At 40.9% G+C, this 14739-nt stretch overlaps 1 protein-coding gene across 1 annotated transcript; it reads right to left on the reverse strand.

The window, feature by feature from the left end:
- Nucleotides 1-67: 67 nt before the first annotated feature.
- On the reverse strand, nt 68-5158 carry LOC135432382 (uncharacterized). Its single transcript, XM_064688050.1, has 5 exons — nt 4924-5158; nt 3894-4867; nt 2282-3081; nt 1350-2242; nt 68-1281 (listed from the first exon to the last, which is right to left on the reverse strand). The coding sequence occupies exons 1-5, from the start codon at nt 5156-5158 to the stop codon at nt 68-70; spliced, it is 4116 nt and encodes a 1371-aa protein (XP_064544120.1).
- Nucleotides 5159-14739: the final 9581 nt, after the last annotated feature.

A 14739-nucleotide genomic window follows, 5' to 3' on the forward strand; every position in this document is an offset into this window, starting at 1 on the left:
AACTTAGCTTTTGTAGTAGTAATCTCACGTCATCTCGGCGCACTTCTCCAGCCGCTCCTCCTCATCCTCAGTAGCGTCGCTGGCGCAGTCGTCGTTGCTGCGTTATATCATTGGGCAAACGGCCCACGCTGCTCTGTGGCACCTCGTAGGATGTGCGGCCCGCATAAAAGGCCATCTCCTGACCCTGATCCATTATCTTGCCCTTGCTATTGCTGCTCAGTTGCAGCTGGCCGACTTTGATGTCGCTGCGTTTTTGTGCCACCTGCAATGTGGGCGCTGGTATCAAGCCATTGGCCAGGGCCGGCAGTGGCACATTCAAATGATCCAACTGCTGACCAGGTCCGTTAGCCACAACCGTCGTTTTGGCCAAGTTGGGTGCGGCTGCTGCCGCTGCCAGCGGTGGGAATAGCGGCAAATGTTGCTGCTGTTGCTGATAGGGCACAAAAATGTTGGGCGTCAGATAGGGCTGTTGTATGGACTGTATGGAGGGACGGGCAGATTGTTGTTGTTGCTGCTGAAAGTGTGGCAACTGTTGCATCTGTTGATAAGGCTGTTGCTGGTATTGTGTGTGGTAACTAATTTGCTGTGCAGGCTGTTGCTGGCGTTGATGCTGATGTTGCTGCTGCTGTTGCAGCTGTTCATTACGTTGCTGCTGTGGCTGCTGCTCATGTTGTTGCTGTTGTTGCTGCTCAAGATGTTGCTGCTGACGATGTGGCTGCTGCTGTTGTGGCTGATATTGCTGCTGTTGTGGCTGATATTGCTGCTGTTGCTGCAGTGTGCGAATATGTTGCTGCTCTTGTGCTGGCTGTTGATAGCGCTGGGTTATGTAGCTCAGCTGCTGCTGTTGCTGTTTATGTGGCAGACGCTGCTGTTGCTGTGGCTGGCGCTGCTGTTGTTGCTGTTGCTGCTGCTGCTGTTGCTGTTGTTCCAATAGCTGCAGCTGATGGGACTGTTGCGGCTGCTGCTGCTGTGGAACATGCGAATGTTGCTGTTGCGCCGACTGCTGCTGCTGCTGCTGCTGTTGCAATGTAGTGTGAGCTGCAGTGTTGCTGCTGCTGCCAAATTTATTATTGAGGAAATCGTTGAGCGCCACATAGGAGTTGGGCTGAGGAGTGTTTGCTTGCGGTTGATTGACCAGTGAGGAGATGATGGTATTGGTGGAACTTGGAGCAATGCGTTGTCCCTCGGCACGAGCAATAACAATGCCCGGCTGAGTGGGCAGCACCAACTGAGGCAGCTGTTGCTGCTGCGTGCGTCGTGGTATGCTCAGACTAGCCAGAGCTGCAATATAATATAAATATTCATGAATAGTAACAACAATTGCATAGATATGTTGCCGCTGTGCTTACCTGGTGTGGTAGGCTTGGGATAATGATAGCTGTGGCTTGTTGTGGGCTTCGTAACGCGCTGCTGCTGTTGCTGCTGCTGCTGGGTGTTGCTGCTGTAGCCATTGGCAGCGCCTCTATGGGCGTGGTTGCTCTTAAAGTTCTGTAAAATTGAGTCATCAACAATGGCGCGCGTTAGCTTATCAAAGGGCAGGAAAGCAGAAGAAGGATTAAGGCTAGAAGTGATTTTTGTCAGCTGTTGTTGTTGCTGTTGTGTTTGTGGTTGTGCTTTTGGTTGTGCTTGTGCTTTTGATTGTGGTTGTGGTTGTGCTTGTGGTTGCTGTTGTGTGCCGCTCGCAATGACAGTTTGAGCGGTTGTGGGTGCATTATTGTGGTTGTGTGTGAGTGGAGGTTCGTAACTGTAGCCGGCAGCCAAGGCAGAGATTTGTTGCGACAGCGTAGACAAAGCGGCCGCTGTGGTGCGCTGTGTGCTTGTTGTGGTGCTGCGCGGCGTGGTGGTTCCGCGTGTGCGCTGCTGTGGTGCCTGTGTTCTGTAGGTTACATGACGATTGCGTCCACGCTGCTGCACGCTGGCAGCGATTGTGGGTCTAGGAGTCAAGCTGATGGTGCTGGCTCTGCTGATGCTGGTAGGGGGGGTGGTGGGGCTGGAGGTGGCGCGTGTTGCTGGCGTGTAGACTCGATTGCCGCGCTGCACCTGAAAGCGTTGCAAATTGCTCTGCACGCTGTCCCAGCTGGCGCGCTGCTGGCCCGTTTCCCTCTCAATGTTGCGCACAGAGATCTTTTTATTGGGACCCTGATCGGCGCTAGCGCGCACATAGGACAAAGGCGACTCCGTGGTGCTGGTGGTGCTTGTGGTGCTTGTTGTGGTTGTTGTTGTTGTAGCTGTGCTGCTGCTGCTGCTGGTTGCTGCTGTGGTTAGCTTTGCTGGGGTGGGCTTGGTGGCCAGCGATAGGCGCGAGAGGCGTAAACGACTTGCCGCCAGACGTTCCGAATAGCTGCGTGTGGGCGTGGTCGAGCGTGGTGTGCTGGTGCCTTTCGTGGTGCTCGGCGTGGTGCTGCGCCCCAGCGGCAATTGGCGTCGCAGTGCGCCGCCCGAGCCACCCACGCGTTTCTGGGCAAAGCGTCGATAGCTGCGTATGCGCTCCTGCGTGCTGCTGATCTCCGTGACAGTTTCTGTGGAGGTGCTCATTCCAGGCGTGGTTGTCGGTTTCACTGTGGTGCTGGTGGTGGTGGTGGTGGTGCTGGTGGTGCTTGCCGCTGGCCTGCCCAGCGTCAGTTTATTGGTGCGCAGCGCTGTCTCCTCCGCGTGCGAGGTCAGCTTGACGCCCGCCAGCAGCAGCTTCTCCGCCTGCAGATCCACATCCGTTTTATCAGCTGCTGCGGCACTCAGCGGTGCCTGCTCCGGCTGCAGATCCTCGCTGAGCGTCAGACTAGCCGTCAGCGCAGCAGCTTGGCCAATGGATTCTATGATGGGCAGCTCGCTGTTGTAGCCCAGAGGAGCTGGCTCAATCGTGCTGCCAAATGTGGTTCTTGTGTTTGTGTCTTCTTCTTCTTCAAACGTTGGTGGCAATGTGGGCGCTATTAACAATTTTTCAATTGCATCGGCAATGGGCGCTTCAGTAGTTGTGGTCGTGGTCGTGGTTGTGGTTGAGGTGCTGCTGCTTGTGGTTTTGTCATTATTAAATTTGAGCTTGTGCTCAGTGTCTTTGTGAGCTTCAAATGGTAGCTCATTGGGCTTTTGTGGTGATTGGTGGTTGATGGTTTTGTGTGATTTAAGATGTGTGGATGAAGTCAAAGTTGTAGGCGATAGTTGGATAGATTAGCAAAAGTGTTTAAAAGTAGGGCGAGAAAAAGAGAAAGAGAGAAATTCAAGAGAGATTTGATAGAGAGTATAGAGTAAATAAAGTAAAGATATAGATATAAAGATACATAGATATATGTTAATATAAAATATATATTATATTTATATATTATATATAAATAATATATAATATATATATATATATATGAGAACTGCAAATCCAAAAAAAAATCGTGGCTTCGTTTCAGGGCTCGAACCAAGTCCCTTTATTGAGGTGCGCTTCGTTGAGCTGATTTTCTTTAATCTTAAAGCCAGCTTTTGATTTAAGCCTTCGTTTGTCGTGTATGTACTTAAAGAATTTTATTTGCCCGATATAATGAAAATTTTGCAAGCCCCGTTAATATTTGCCCAAATTGGCATCTATCAAATAAGGTTGGATAAATGCAAAAGTTGGACGCCAAGATATCTATTTTTTCTTCGAAAGTAAACCGTTTTAGTAATTTATTTCAGCTGTTTATTGCGTAACCGAAGGTAAGGTTCAAGTAAAAAATTAATTGGAACTCAGGACTCGTAACGGTTCGGGTTAATGCCGGTTTGCGGCCTTAATAGATATAGAAACGAATATGAATATAGATATAGAAATAAATATAGATTCAGCTATAGCCATAGATAGATATAGAGACATAGATATGCAAATATAGCTAAAGCAACATCAGAGATATGGCCAAGTAGGCCTGAGAACTTACCGTAAATCTGACAGTGCCCGGCGTCTGTTTGGGTTTATTGTACACATAGGATGAGGCGCCTTTGCCGCCATCCTTTTCGTTCGTTTGCATTGCGAATCCGCGACTTAGAAATCGAAATGGTTGCTTCACCTTCCGCGGACTCATCGACTGGTAGCCGGAGACGCTGGGATCCAGGTCGATGGGCACCTCTTCCAGCAAATTGTTGATATTGGACACCAGATCCAGCTGGGTGGCCTCCTCATTGGTATTGCGCGTTTGCTTGATGTAATCGGGCGCCATTTGCTCATTGGATGCGGCTGAGGTCTCGCTCAGCAGCTCGAGGCCCGCATTGACGCGCTCCGCAAAGTTCTTCTGCTTCTGGTAGTGATACTCACGTGGATATTCGGCAATGATGTGCGCATTTGTGTGGTCGAACTCTATGCCCGGATCGGAGGACAGCTCGCCCAGGCTGTTCACATAGATGTCCTCGCCATCGCCATCAACTACCGTTGCTGCTGTTGCTGGCGCCGGCAAAGCTTCGCTTTTGATGTCCTCGCCACGCAGTACATGATTGCCATTGCCATTGCCAACTGCGGCGGGTTGCGACAAGACACCACTAAGATTGCTCAGATCCTTGCTCAGCGTTTGATGTGTGTGTGCCTGGTGCTCGCGTTGAGACTGAGACTGAGCCTGGCCTTGGCCCTGCCCCTGCTCCTGCTCCTGCAACGCCTTCGATATGGTCTTGGTGGGATACTCCATCATTTGGCGCACACGTTCCATCATTTCCTGTGTGCTGCCCACGCTGCTCTCGCGATTCATGTGATAGTAGCGCTCCGATTGATCGCAGTCCACATTGCGATACCAATCGCAGACGAACTTCTGCTGGCTAAAGACGGTGCCATTCGGACAGAGGAAACCGAAGCCCTGTGCGGAGCGTGCGGTATGTGCGCAAATGCGAAACGCCTGACAGCGACTCTCCACATCCGCATAGTAGCCTGTCAAGTAATAACAATAAGAATTGATCTTCCACTGGACTTGGAGCGGGTCTTACCTTCGTGGCGACCCTTGCACACAAAGCCCGTCTTGGGCACCTCGCTCAGTATGGGATAGTCGACGCCGGGCTCGCCGGGTATCGTGTGACGCAGATCGTACTGCTGATCCGTATACTCATTCGCCTTGTCCGCATCCTCAAAGCTGCCCTGGGCGCTGGCGCCACCAAGCACCGCCAACAGCAGCAGCCCCACAAAATGTGGGGCAACTGGGGCTGGTAATCGTAACCGGGGCATGCTGTAAGCAAATGTCAAATAATATGTAAATGGCAAGCTTACAAAACAATATGCATTAGGCTGATTGATAAATTATGAATCGATAAACATTCATTGATTAAAACGAACATGTTGTTGAAAACATTTGAATATAAAGCGACGTAAGAGCTCGCGAGCCGCCTAATTAGCATAGGCCACAACCGCATTGAGGCGTGCCCGGCTCTCCGGCACACACGTAACCAAAAAAGGCGTGACATTAGAGGTGTTCCATGCTGATTTGTTTAGTCAAAGCAAACGGCAGTTAACACTCGTGCATAGACTATTTAACGGCACTGTTCGCCACATTAAGCGGCAACTGCGTGGGTCCCGCCAAACAGTCACATTCGATTCGTCACTTGGCCATATATGCCTGACACTTGGCATATATATGCTTAGTTATCTTATCTATGTATGACTAGCACCATAATAAAAGGAAGCCACAGTCCATACTTGTGTGTTGACCTTCAATCGACATTCACAATTTCTGTCTGATCTACATTTTTAACAACCAATTTATGACAGAGCATATCGCATTCGGCATATTGACAACAGTTTTCTGCTCAACATCAGATACTTTACTTCAATTTTATTAATAGGTAAAAATACAGCTTCAGAATGCTCAAATGAGCATTTTTCTCAACTTTCTGTCAAGATTCAGTTTCTATTATTGCCAAGCTTCAGTTTTGGATTAATCCACTTGGGAAATCATTTAGGCTCACAAAAGCACAAATGAGCTTAATACTTAGATTATTGTAAATGCATTTATAAATTAATCAATTAAGAAAAAATATAAAAAAAAACAATGAGCTCTACTCTTAACTTTCTGTAAATTCTTTTTGTACATATATTTAATTCTTAAAATTATTTTTAATTGATTATTTTTTTAAATTGTTGTTATAGCCAAGCTATGGATTAATCCCATAAAAAAATAAAATATTTTATTAAACTGATTACATAGATTGACAGCCGTTGTGTCTATATATATAATCAATTTTCCTGTCTGTAATTTTTATAGAAGCTTCGAAGCTTTGTCAGCGTAAAGTCGAGAGCGCGCGTGAATTAGGCATCTGAGCGGGAGGTCTCCGATTCAAATCCAGCAGCAGTTATCGATTTGTATCTTTGTTTATTTTATAATAAATTAAATGAATATAAAAAGTATATAGCTTTTTTATTTCAGCAAATGCTGTTTTGCATTAATTCAAAAAATTTCCCATTTTAGTTCAAAGTTTATTGTTTATCGCTTTCAGCTGAACTCTTTAAATATCCAAACTCGTGCCGTGTTTTTATTTTAACACAACTAAAATCGTTAAAAGGCAAAACCATTTGCTAACTTTTCATTAATCAAATAACTAAACTGATTATTCAAATGATCAAACACATATTAGAATACGACAAATTAATTGGTCTTCAAAGACATTTCGTACGGCAAGTCAAATATTTGATCTTTCCAGTTGAGTGTCTGAGGTCAAATTACTGACAGCTCATTAAATATATATACATAGATATATTTTTTTTTTCGAGTGATATATGAGTGCTTCGGTTGTCTGTATTCTGTATGTTGCACTATATCATTTTTTTGAATTTTTTCTGTTTTTTATTTAAATTTAATAGAGTGAAAACAAAAGACTTAGGCAACGAACTTGCCAACTGCACACTTGACATGTTTTCTGTTTGTGCAGTCAGCCTAGAGTGTTTGCCATGAAAATTGCCTGCAATTGTATGGATTGTTGTGTAAGGAAGCCAAAGCAATTAAAAATAAAAAGCCCAAAAGGCAATGGGGGCACTTGTGTGCGCCGCACAGTGGTCCATTGTGCAGACCATGTCATATGAAGTGCGCGAAATAAAATTGAAGAACTGAATTGAATGCATGAAGCGGGCCAGCCAACTGAATAATATATATATGTATATAGTTTGTGTGTATATGGATATAATAAACAACAGTAGTTGGCAACAATTTGCCAAGTTAAAGAGCGATAAATTGTTGTCTTTGTTTGATGCAACAAAACAGCCATAGAAAATAAATCACAGAAAATAAAAAAAATAAAACCCAGCATTTAATTATATTTGCAATTTTAACTGTTCGCGGCAAACTTTTGATAGCTTAATCGATTATATAAGCTGCCTTGATTTCAACCGATGATGTAAAAATTATTCAATCTAAAGCTATGCAAAACTAATTTGTGGACAATCAAGCGTTTATATAGTTTTTGTTTGTAGGCGTGCCTTTTATGTGACAATTTATGTCGTGTATTTAAGATAAAATAAATAAACATTGAAGATATAGTAGGTCAATAACCTGTAAGCTCACCTGCTGCTATATGATTTCTATAATGACTACATCTAAGCTACATCTAATTGCATTTTAATGGCTGCCCAAATACCAAAGGCACAGCTCATGGAAATACTGTTGAGAAGAAAAAAAACAACTATATTACAAGCACATTATGCAAATGCAATACAATTGACGAGCAAGTCCAAGAGCGAAGTGTAACAATAAACGGATTCGACAGATTCAGGGTCATTATCAAGAGCAGTTGGAGCCATAAAAACAATGCCCGCTGACAATGAGGAAGCATTCCTCTCTCTTCATACCAATTTATCCGCATCATCTCCATCATATTTCACGTTGGTATTTTGTTTTACTTCTCATTGTTTTCAATGATCCATCAAAAAAAGAGACGCGGCTGACAGAAGCTGCCGAAGAAGAAGCTACAAATACGTAGCCCGAAAATATTTTAGATAGATAACAACTTTGGTCCGGCGACCTTTAAAGTGAATGGCTAAAACCCATTCAATTGGCTTTGGATGATTTTTCGGACTTTAACTCAAAAGCTGACAAATTAAAACGTTTTCTTCTCTTTTGATTTGTTTTTTAAGCGCATTGATTCCGCATTGTGTAATCTGTAATTATTGTAAAACGATCTCAATAAATTGAGTTTTTCTTAAATGGCTAATCATTCTTTTTGCTTCCACTGCCGATAAATTAGCAGCACGTTTTAACGCATCGAAACCATAAATCTTAAATGATATCATATGCCCGCAGTCGATGCTTTGCCTCGAAACTGGTTTCGCTTCAGTCTAGAATTTAATTATAGCAATCTAATTTTGATATGTCCAAAACAAACACACAAAACGAGAGAAACCCACTTCAGATTCATTCAATTGGAATTTGCTCGCGCTCAAAGAGGATGGGCAAAAGGATCTGCTCAGAATTCAACTTCAAAGTTTGTGTATGACATCAATCTTAAACAAACATGCTTAAAGCCAGCTAGCTATATATATAGTGGGGCTTTTCTCGCGCATTCAGTACCGGCAACTCGAACGTACCCCAAGTGGCTGTCATTTTGGTCAACTGACGTCCAATTGAGTGCGTAACACGAGCTGAAAATGTGCCCCACTTCAGACTGTGCTGATCGCATCTCGTATGTCTCGTATTCTATATCCGCATTGCTTACAACAAGCATCTGAGTAGCATTTGGCAATATTTAGTTATTATGGAAGATTAGCAGCGTTTAAAACTACATTGAACCAGCTTAAGGCTTGTCTATTTAAGGTGCGATATGTGGCTATTCACAAGATAAATACCTAAACCATTTTGGCAGCCTTACGCTCATGTTGATCGACAGTCTTCAGTCTGAGCAGACAAATTGGTTCTACACATTTTTGGTTTGCATTTTACCTGCATGATAAATGCCTTGGACTTTATGTGAATTCAAATTGTTTTCTATGCGGCTGACTCAGAAATCGGAAGATATCTACATTAATCAAAACTTTGTAAATGGCAAGCATAAAATAAAATAGGCGTGGGATAGGAGCACAACAAAGTATTTGAATGTGTATAGGAATAGGAATAAAGACACTGTGAATTACGATATTCGCATAAGGGTTAGACGAAAGCCGCAAAATTGGGGGATCCGTTAAAAAATATATATTTTTAAGAATATCACTGTAAAGAACGAATCTCGTATCCAACCTTCTTCTATAATTTGAAACTTTCTTGACAAGCTGTGGAACCTGCTGGAGATATATACGATATAATATATTCATAATTTTTCTGTCTTGCTTAGGTTATTTTTTCAAATAAAAATATATATAAAATATATTTTTAATAGCATCCTTGTATTTGTACAAACGTTCATATCATAAAATAATGTTTTAGCTGCTAATGTTTTGATTTCTATGAAAATTATACCAACTATCTTATAAATAATTGCTAATCTTTTATCTATAGAGTACCCCAGATTGTTAAACAATAGTTGTAGTTTTTTTTTCCAATAAAAATTCTGCCAAGTATTCCAATTTTGCTTAAGATATTATCAGTAGGTTATATATGTAATCTATACTGTAAACTGTACTGTAAACTCTGTCAAGCATTTTATTTTTAATCTGAAGATATTTTGAGTGCTAGAGTACTAGAAGGTAGTTGTTTTTTTTTTATTTCTATACAAATTTTTCCAAGTATTTTAATATTTTTCGCTTTAGATATTTAATCTTAAGAGTTTCCCAGATATTTTAAGCATTGTTGTTTTATTTTTTCTATACAAATTTCATTCTTTTTTCTTCCTACGATATTTTGAGTAGCTCATTAATATTTTACAAAATCTTTTTAATTTAACAAGTTTTTCCAAGTATTTGCCTCAGATATTTTTTCTGTTTTCTGGTTTTCAATTTTTCATTTCCAATAAAACGCTTCCAATTAACTTATTATGTATTTCCTAAATACAGAGTATTCATTATTTATTTTATATTAATATCCAAAAAAAATTTTCCAAAAATATCTTTCGTTGATGCTTCACATATTATGTTTAGCAAGATTTGTAATCCATATAAACTCTATTTGGCAATCAAATAAATAAAGAACATTAATTATGGCGTTTATTTAAGATAAATGAAAGATTTGTAAGCGCCAATTTAAAGCACAATTCACAGTCTTTTTCATAAACAATTACTATTTGTTTAATAATTTGCTTAACAATTTTTCCGTGCACAAATTCAATTACCTTAAGTTTATTTAAAACACGATTTTATTTTATTATTTATTAAGTGATGTTTTTATGTTGTTCGTTAATTTGAAACACTTTTTTTTTAGTAAACAACTTCACAATAACCGAAGCAGCACAAAAGCATTATCCTGCTAGCGGAATATCCTTGAATATCCTGCAGCTAAAGCGTTTTGGCAGGTTGACGCGACAACTCGAAACTTAACCGCTCGAGACGCGAACTTGAACTGAACTGAACTGAAAAGCCAAAAAGATATCCAAATATTTGGCAGCAGCCGCAGCACCCGAAACTGTCTTATAATATGCGTAAAAGAAGAAGACACCAAAATCAAAACGAGACGGCAAAAAAACAATCGATTGCGTATTATGTGAGCTGATGATGAGGCTGCTGCTGCTCCGGTTGGAAACCGGTGACAACCTGCTGCGGCTGCCGCTGCTGCTGCTGCAACATATCAGAAATGCATGTTGGCCCTCTGGTTTGTGGGAAAAGGGCAACAGTTGACTTTCATTTTCATTGCGGAGCATCTTTCTCACGACTTGGCCAAAATGAAGAATGCGACACATAAACGCTTTGCCCTGCATATTGCTTATAAGCTATACTAAGTATATATAAATAAGTATATATAAATAATTTATTAAGCGCGCTTTGCTTTCAAGGCTTTGTGGCGCTGAGGGGGAGGTGGTGGTGGGCTTGGAGGGTCTGCCAAAGCCGGCGCTGACAATTTCCGCATCTCAAATGCGTTTTGAGCATCGTGTGACCCAAATCTGAGAAGAAAAAAAACACTTTTTATAATTAAACAAAGCTCGTGCGATCAATTAAAGCAACTTAAACTAAGCTCTGCACTTGAAGTGTGGCTGTGTGTGGCTTTTGGCTTGTTGGCCCGTTGGCTCGTCTGCTCGTCTGCTTGTTGGCTTGTTGGCCTGTTGGCTTTTTGGCCAATTTGATTAATGAAGTAGGCGGCGTTGGCGGTTTGTCATGTGATGCCAAACCAAATCCACGCATATCGAATGCAAATTTGTGGTTCTTCCTCCTCGGGCAGCGTTAAACAAGCATTAAATTTGCTATTTAAGCATTTAACTAATGCCCCTGATCCACTTTTGGCCGAGCTGTTAAACAAGCGGCTCGCATACAATATTTGCCATGTCCACTATTTGCTATTTGCGCAGCCGTTGCAGCCACCAACTGTGGCAACATGCTAAATAGCACGCAACCTGCCTATAAAAGCAGCAACAGCCAAACCTAAAAAGAGAAGAGTTCTAGAATTGTGTCCAGCATGTTGCGTCTACCTTTCCTTTGGCTGCTTGTGGCTGTGGCAGCACTCGTGTGCCTCAGCCTGCGACCAGCAGCAGCCACGCACGACGAGGAGGAGCTGGAGGATAAACCACATGTGAATTATGAGGCACTATACAGGGCGTACATCGCCCTGGGCGATGCGCTCTTTGGCAACTGGACGCCTGTCCATTATGTGGAGGAGCTGCAACGTCTCAGAGCTGAGCAAGAATAGTTCAGAGACAACAACAACAACAATAACAACGATTGCAGAATTTAACACATCTTGAACTCCGGAGCTTGGCTTGCGAAATAAATCCTATTATTTAGTTGCATTCTTTGGTGTCATTAATTTAACAGTGGGCGCAATTTAATTATGCACGCTTCAGTTCTCATTACCATGCTTATAGCTATTTGGCCATTGTGTTTGTTTATTTATTTTATTTTATTTTAATTTTTATTCTTCTTTTGGCTTAGCTGAGCGCAGGTCTTTTGTGTGCCTTATCTATAAACATGACACTTCATATGTTTTCTTTTATTGGCGTATTTGTCATTATTCTTCTTCTTCTTTTTGATTATTGACAAATCCGTTGAAATAGCATATAAATTTGTACCAGAAAAAATAAGAAGTGGCCAAGTTGTATATACATATGTGATGCCCTGTAATTACTTTCATTTCATATATTTTGATAGAACAGTTTCTATATAAAATATCTGCTTAACTACTTTAACTTAGACTATTTGCAATCTGGGATATCTAAGGATATCTTCGGCACGCAGAAGATTTAATACATTTGCAGACACTTCTCTTTTGCAGATATGTGGGATAGTGAAGATCGTAAATGCTATTTTTGTTGGAAATATTTTTCCATATAAGAACTCACTTTTCGACCGATCGTTTCTATGACAGCTTGATGATACAGTGTTCCGATTCGTCCGACTCCAACACATGTAATAGTAAGACGAACCTATGCTAAGTTCAATACGATAGCTTTAAAACTGAGAGTCTAGTTTGCATAGAAACAGACAGATGGACAGAGAGACGTACGGACATGGCTCTATCAAGTCATCTGTTGATGCTGATCTAGAATATATATTTATATATATTGTATGCGATTGGAGACGCTCTACAAGGGAATCATAAAATTTTAAAAATTATTTTCAAATATCTTAAAAGACTACTTTGGCTTTTCGTGCTATTAATACTAAGTTTATTGTTCAATTGTTATAGAATTTAAAGAATTGTCGAATAATAGCTAGATAAAGAAAAATCTTTGCAGATCTACAGATGAATATGATGCTTATTCTTCACTCCAATTTTTGTTTAGACGTTTATCGTGTAGTTTTTTCCTGTGGAACATTCCCCACATCTAGCACACCCCTTTTACAGACTTTACAGGGCATTTTATTCAAATAGAAGCAATCACGTGCTGCCTTAAAATAAATGAGTTTCTTATTATTATTTTGCCTGGCATCCGTCAGTTCGACACATAATTATGGCCAGACATTCGTTTTTATGCAAAATACCTTAATTTCTGTCTCTCAACGCAAATTGATATATAAATAGGCATTATGCAAGCCACTTGTACCAAATTTATATTTCTATTTTCTATTCCATGTTCAATATAAATTAATCATATTGTTGATTTTGCAGCGGGAGGGGAACACATTTGCCAAAGTTCTACAATTATTCGGCATCCATCATTTGGGACCGCCTACCAAGAGTGCTTGGCTTGGCTCCATTCTCAAGTGTTTACTGTACTTCAGTTCGAAGTAATCCAATTGTTGGCACTTCGGTCTCGGCCACAAAGTATTTGTGGCATAATTTATTTATATTTCTTGTTTCAGTTTTCACCTGCGGCTAATTCTAAATTATGCGAATGCGGGCGCCTAAATTAACTTATTTTTGTTTAATTTTATGCTTCGCTTCCTGCACGTGTTGTTCTATGACAAACTACTTTTAAAAAATAATCTATTAATTAAGCAGCCTGTTGCTAAGCCTTAGGTTTATTCATCGAAAACTATTTTTTTTCAGTTTTTCTATAAGTTGACCTTTAAAAAATAGCAGTTTTTTTCGCTGCAATTGTTTAAAAGGTAACATGAAAAGAAGCAGCAACTTTAGCAGCAGTTTAGACAACATGTAGAAAGATAAAAACGAGGGTCGCTCAAGACATTCCAAACATAAAACCATTCGATCATTAGCCAAATTAAGGCACACGAGCGGCAGACAAATTACGAACAAATATGCAAATGTGGACACATTAAACAATGCTACTGGCCAAATCCAAACAATATCTGTGGAGATAAATAATTCATATTCTGGTGCCGCACACGCACACGCTCTCAAAAGGAAGAGGAAAAAACTGGCAGCTCATTAAACGTGATTAAAAGAAATTTAACTGCAAGCAGGTTTTCACAATGATTATAATTTTGCCCCAAAAACCAAAACCAATCTAATTCGAAACAAAAACTGCAGCCAAATTGTAAATTTGATTGTAAATCTTAATCGTAGCTATCCATGCATTTATTTGGCATTTAACAAATATGCCTATCGACAGATTCCCACAGCCTGACACAGACGGATGGGCGTTTGCTTCTAAATGCTTGTCAAATACCAAATTATGAACAAGCTTGAACCAATCTTCCAGCCACACATGTAGATAAATCAAAATCAAAATTAGCCAAAGTCAAAGGCAGCCCGCATCGGCAAATGTTATAATCGAAAGACAAAAAAAAAAAAAATAGAAGAAAAAGAGTTTCACTTTCATTCGACTGAAAGGCAGCAGCATGTGCTACACAAAAAAAAAACAGATTCCCATTTGGAATAATAATTTTTGGGCAGCGCCCGAAACGAACGTTTAACATTTGGTATAAATAATTAAGAAATTATATAAGTCAGTAACAATCAGCAACAACAATCAGCAACGACAACAACAATTTGGTTTAAGCTAATACTTAGCATTTGATTTTTAATTACTCTACAAGCCGAGTTGAACGTTTATTTCCGACAAAAAATTCCAAAAACCCAAAAGCCCGAAATCCGAAACCCAATTCCCTAGCATGCTATCAAATGCCTATTACATCACAGTGCGACACACAGATACAGATACAGATGTGTGTGTGTGTGTGTGTGTGTGTGTGTGTGTTACTAATGTCTTTGCCGGCGCTGACAAACACATGTTAATTTCTCATCTCGCATCGCATCTGGCCTGGCCTGAGCTCTTTCACGTCTTTCACATCTTTCACTCCTCCGCCGTATTATTGATTTCTTTTGGCAAAAACACAAATTTCAT

Source organism: Drosophila montana, unplaced genomic scaffold, assembly GCF_035044405.1.
Source record: "Drosophila montana isolate Dmon_TW-CO22-7 unplaced genomic scaffold, ASM3504440v1 contig_3200_1, whole genome shotgun sequence".
NCBI classification, from domain to species: domain Eukaryota; kingdom Metazoa; phylum Arthropoda; class Insecta; order Diptera; family Drosophilidae; genus Drosophila; species Drosophila montana.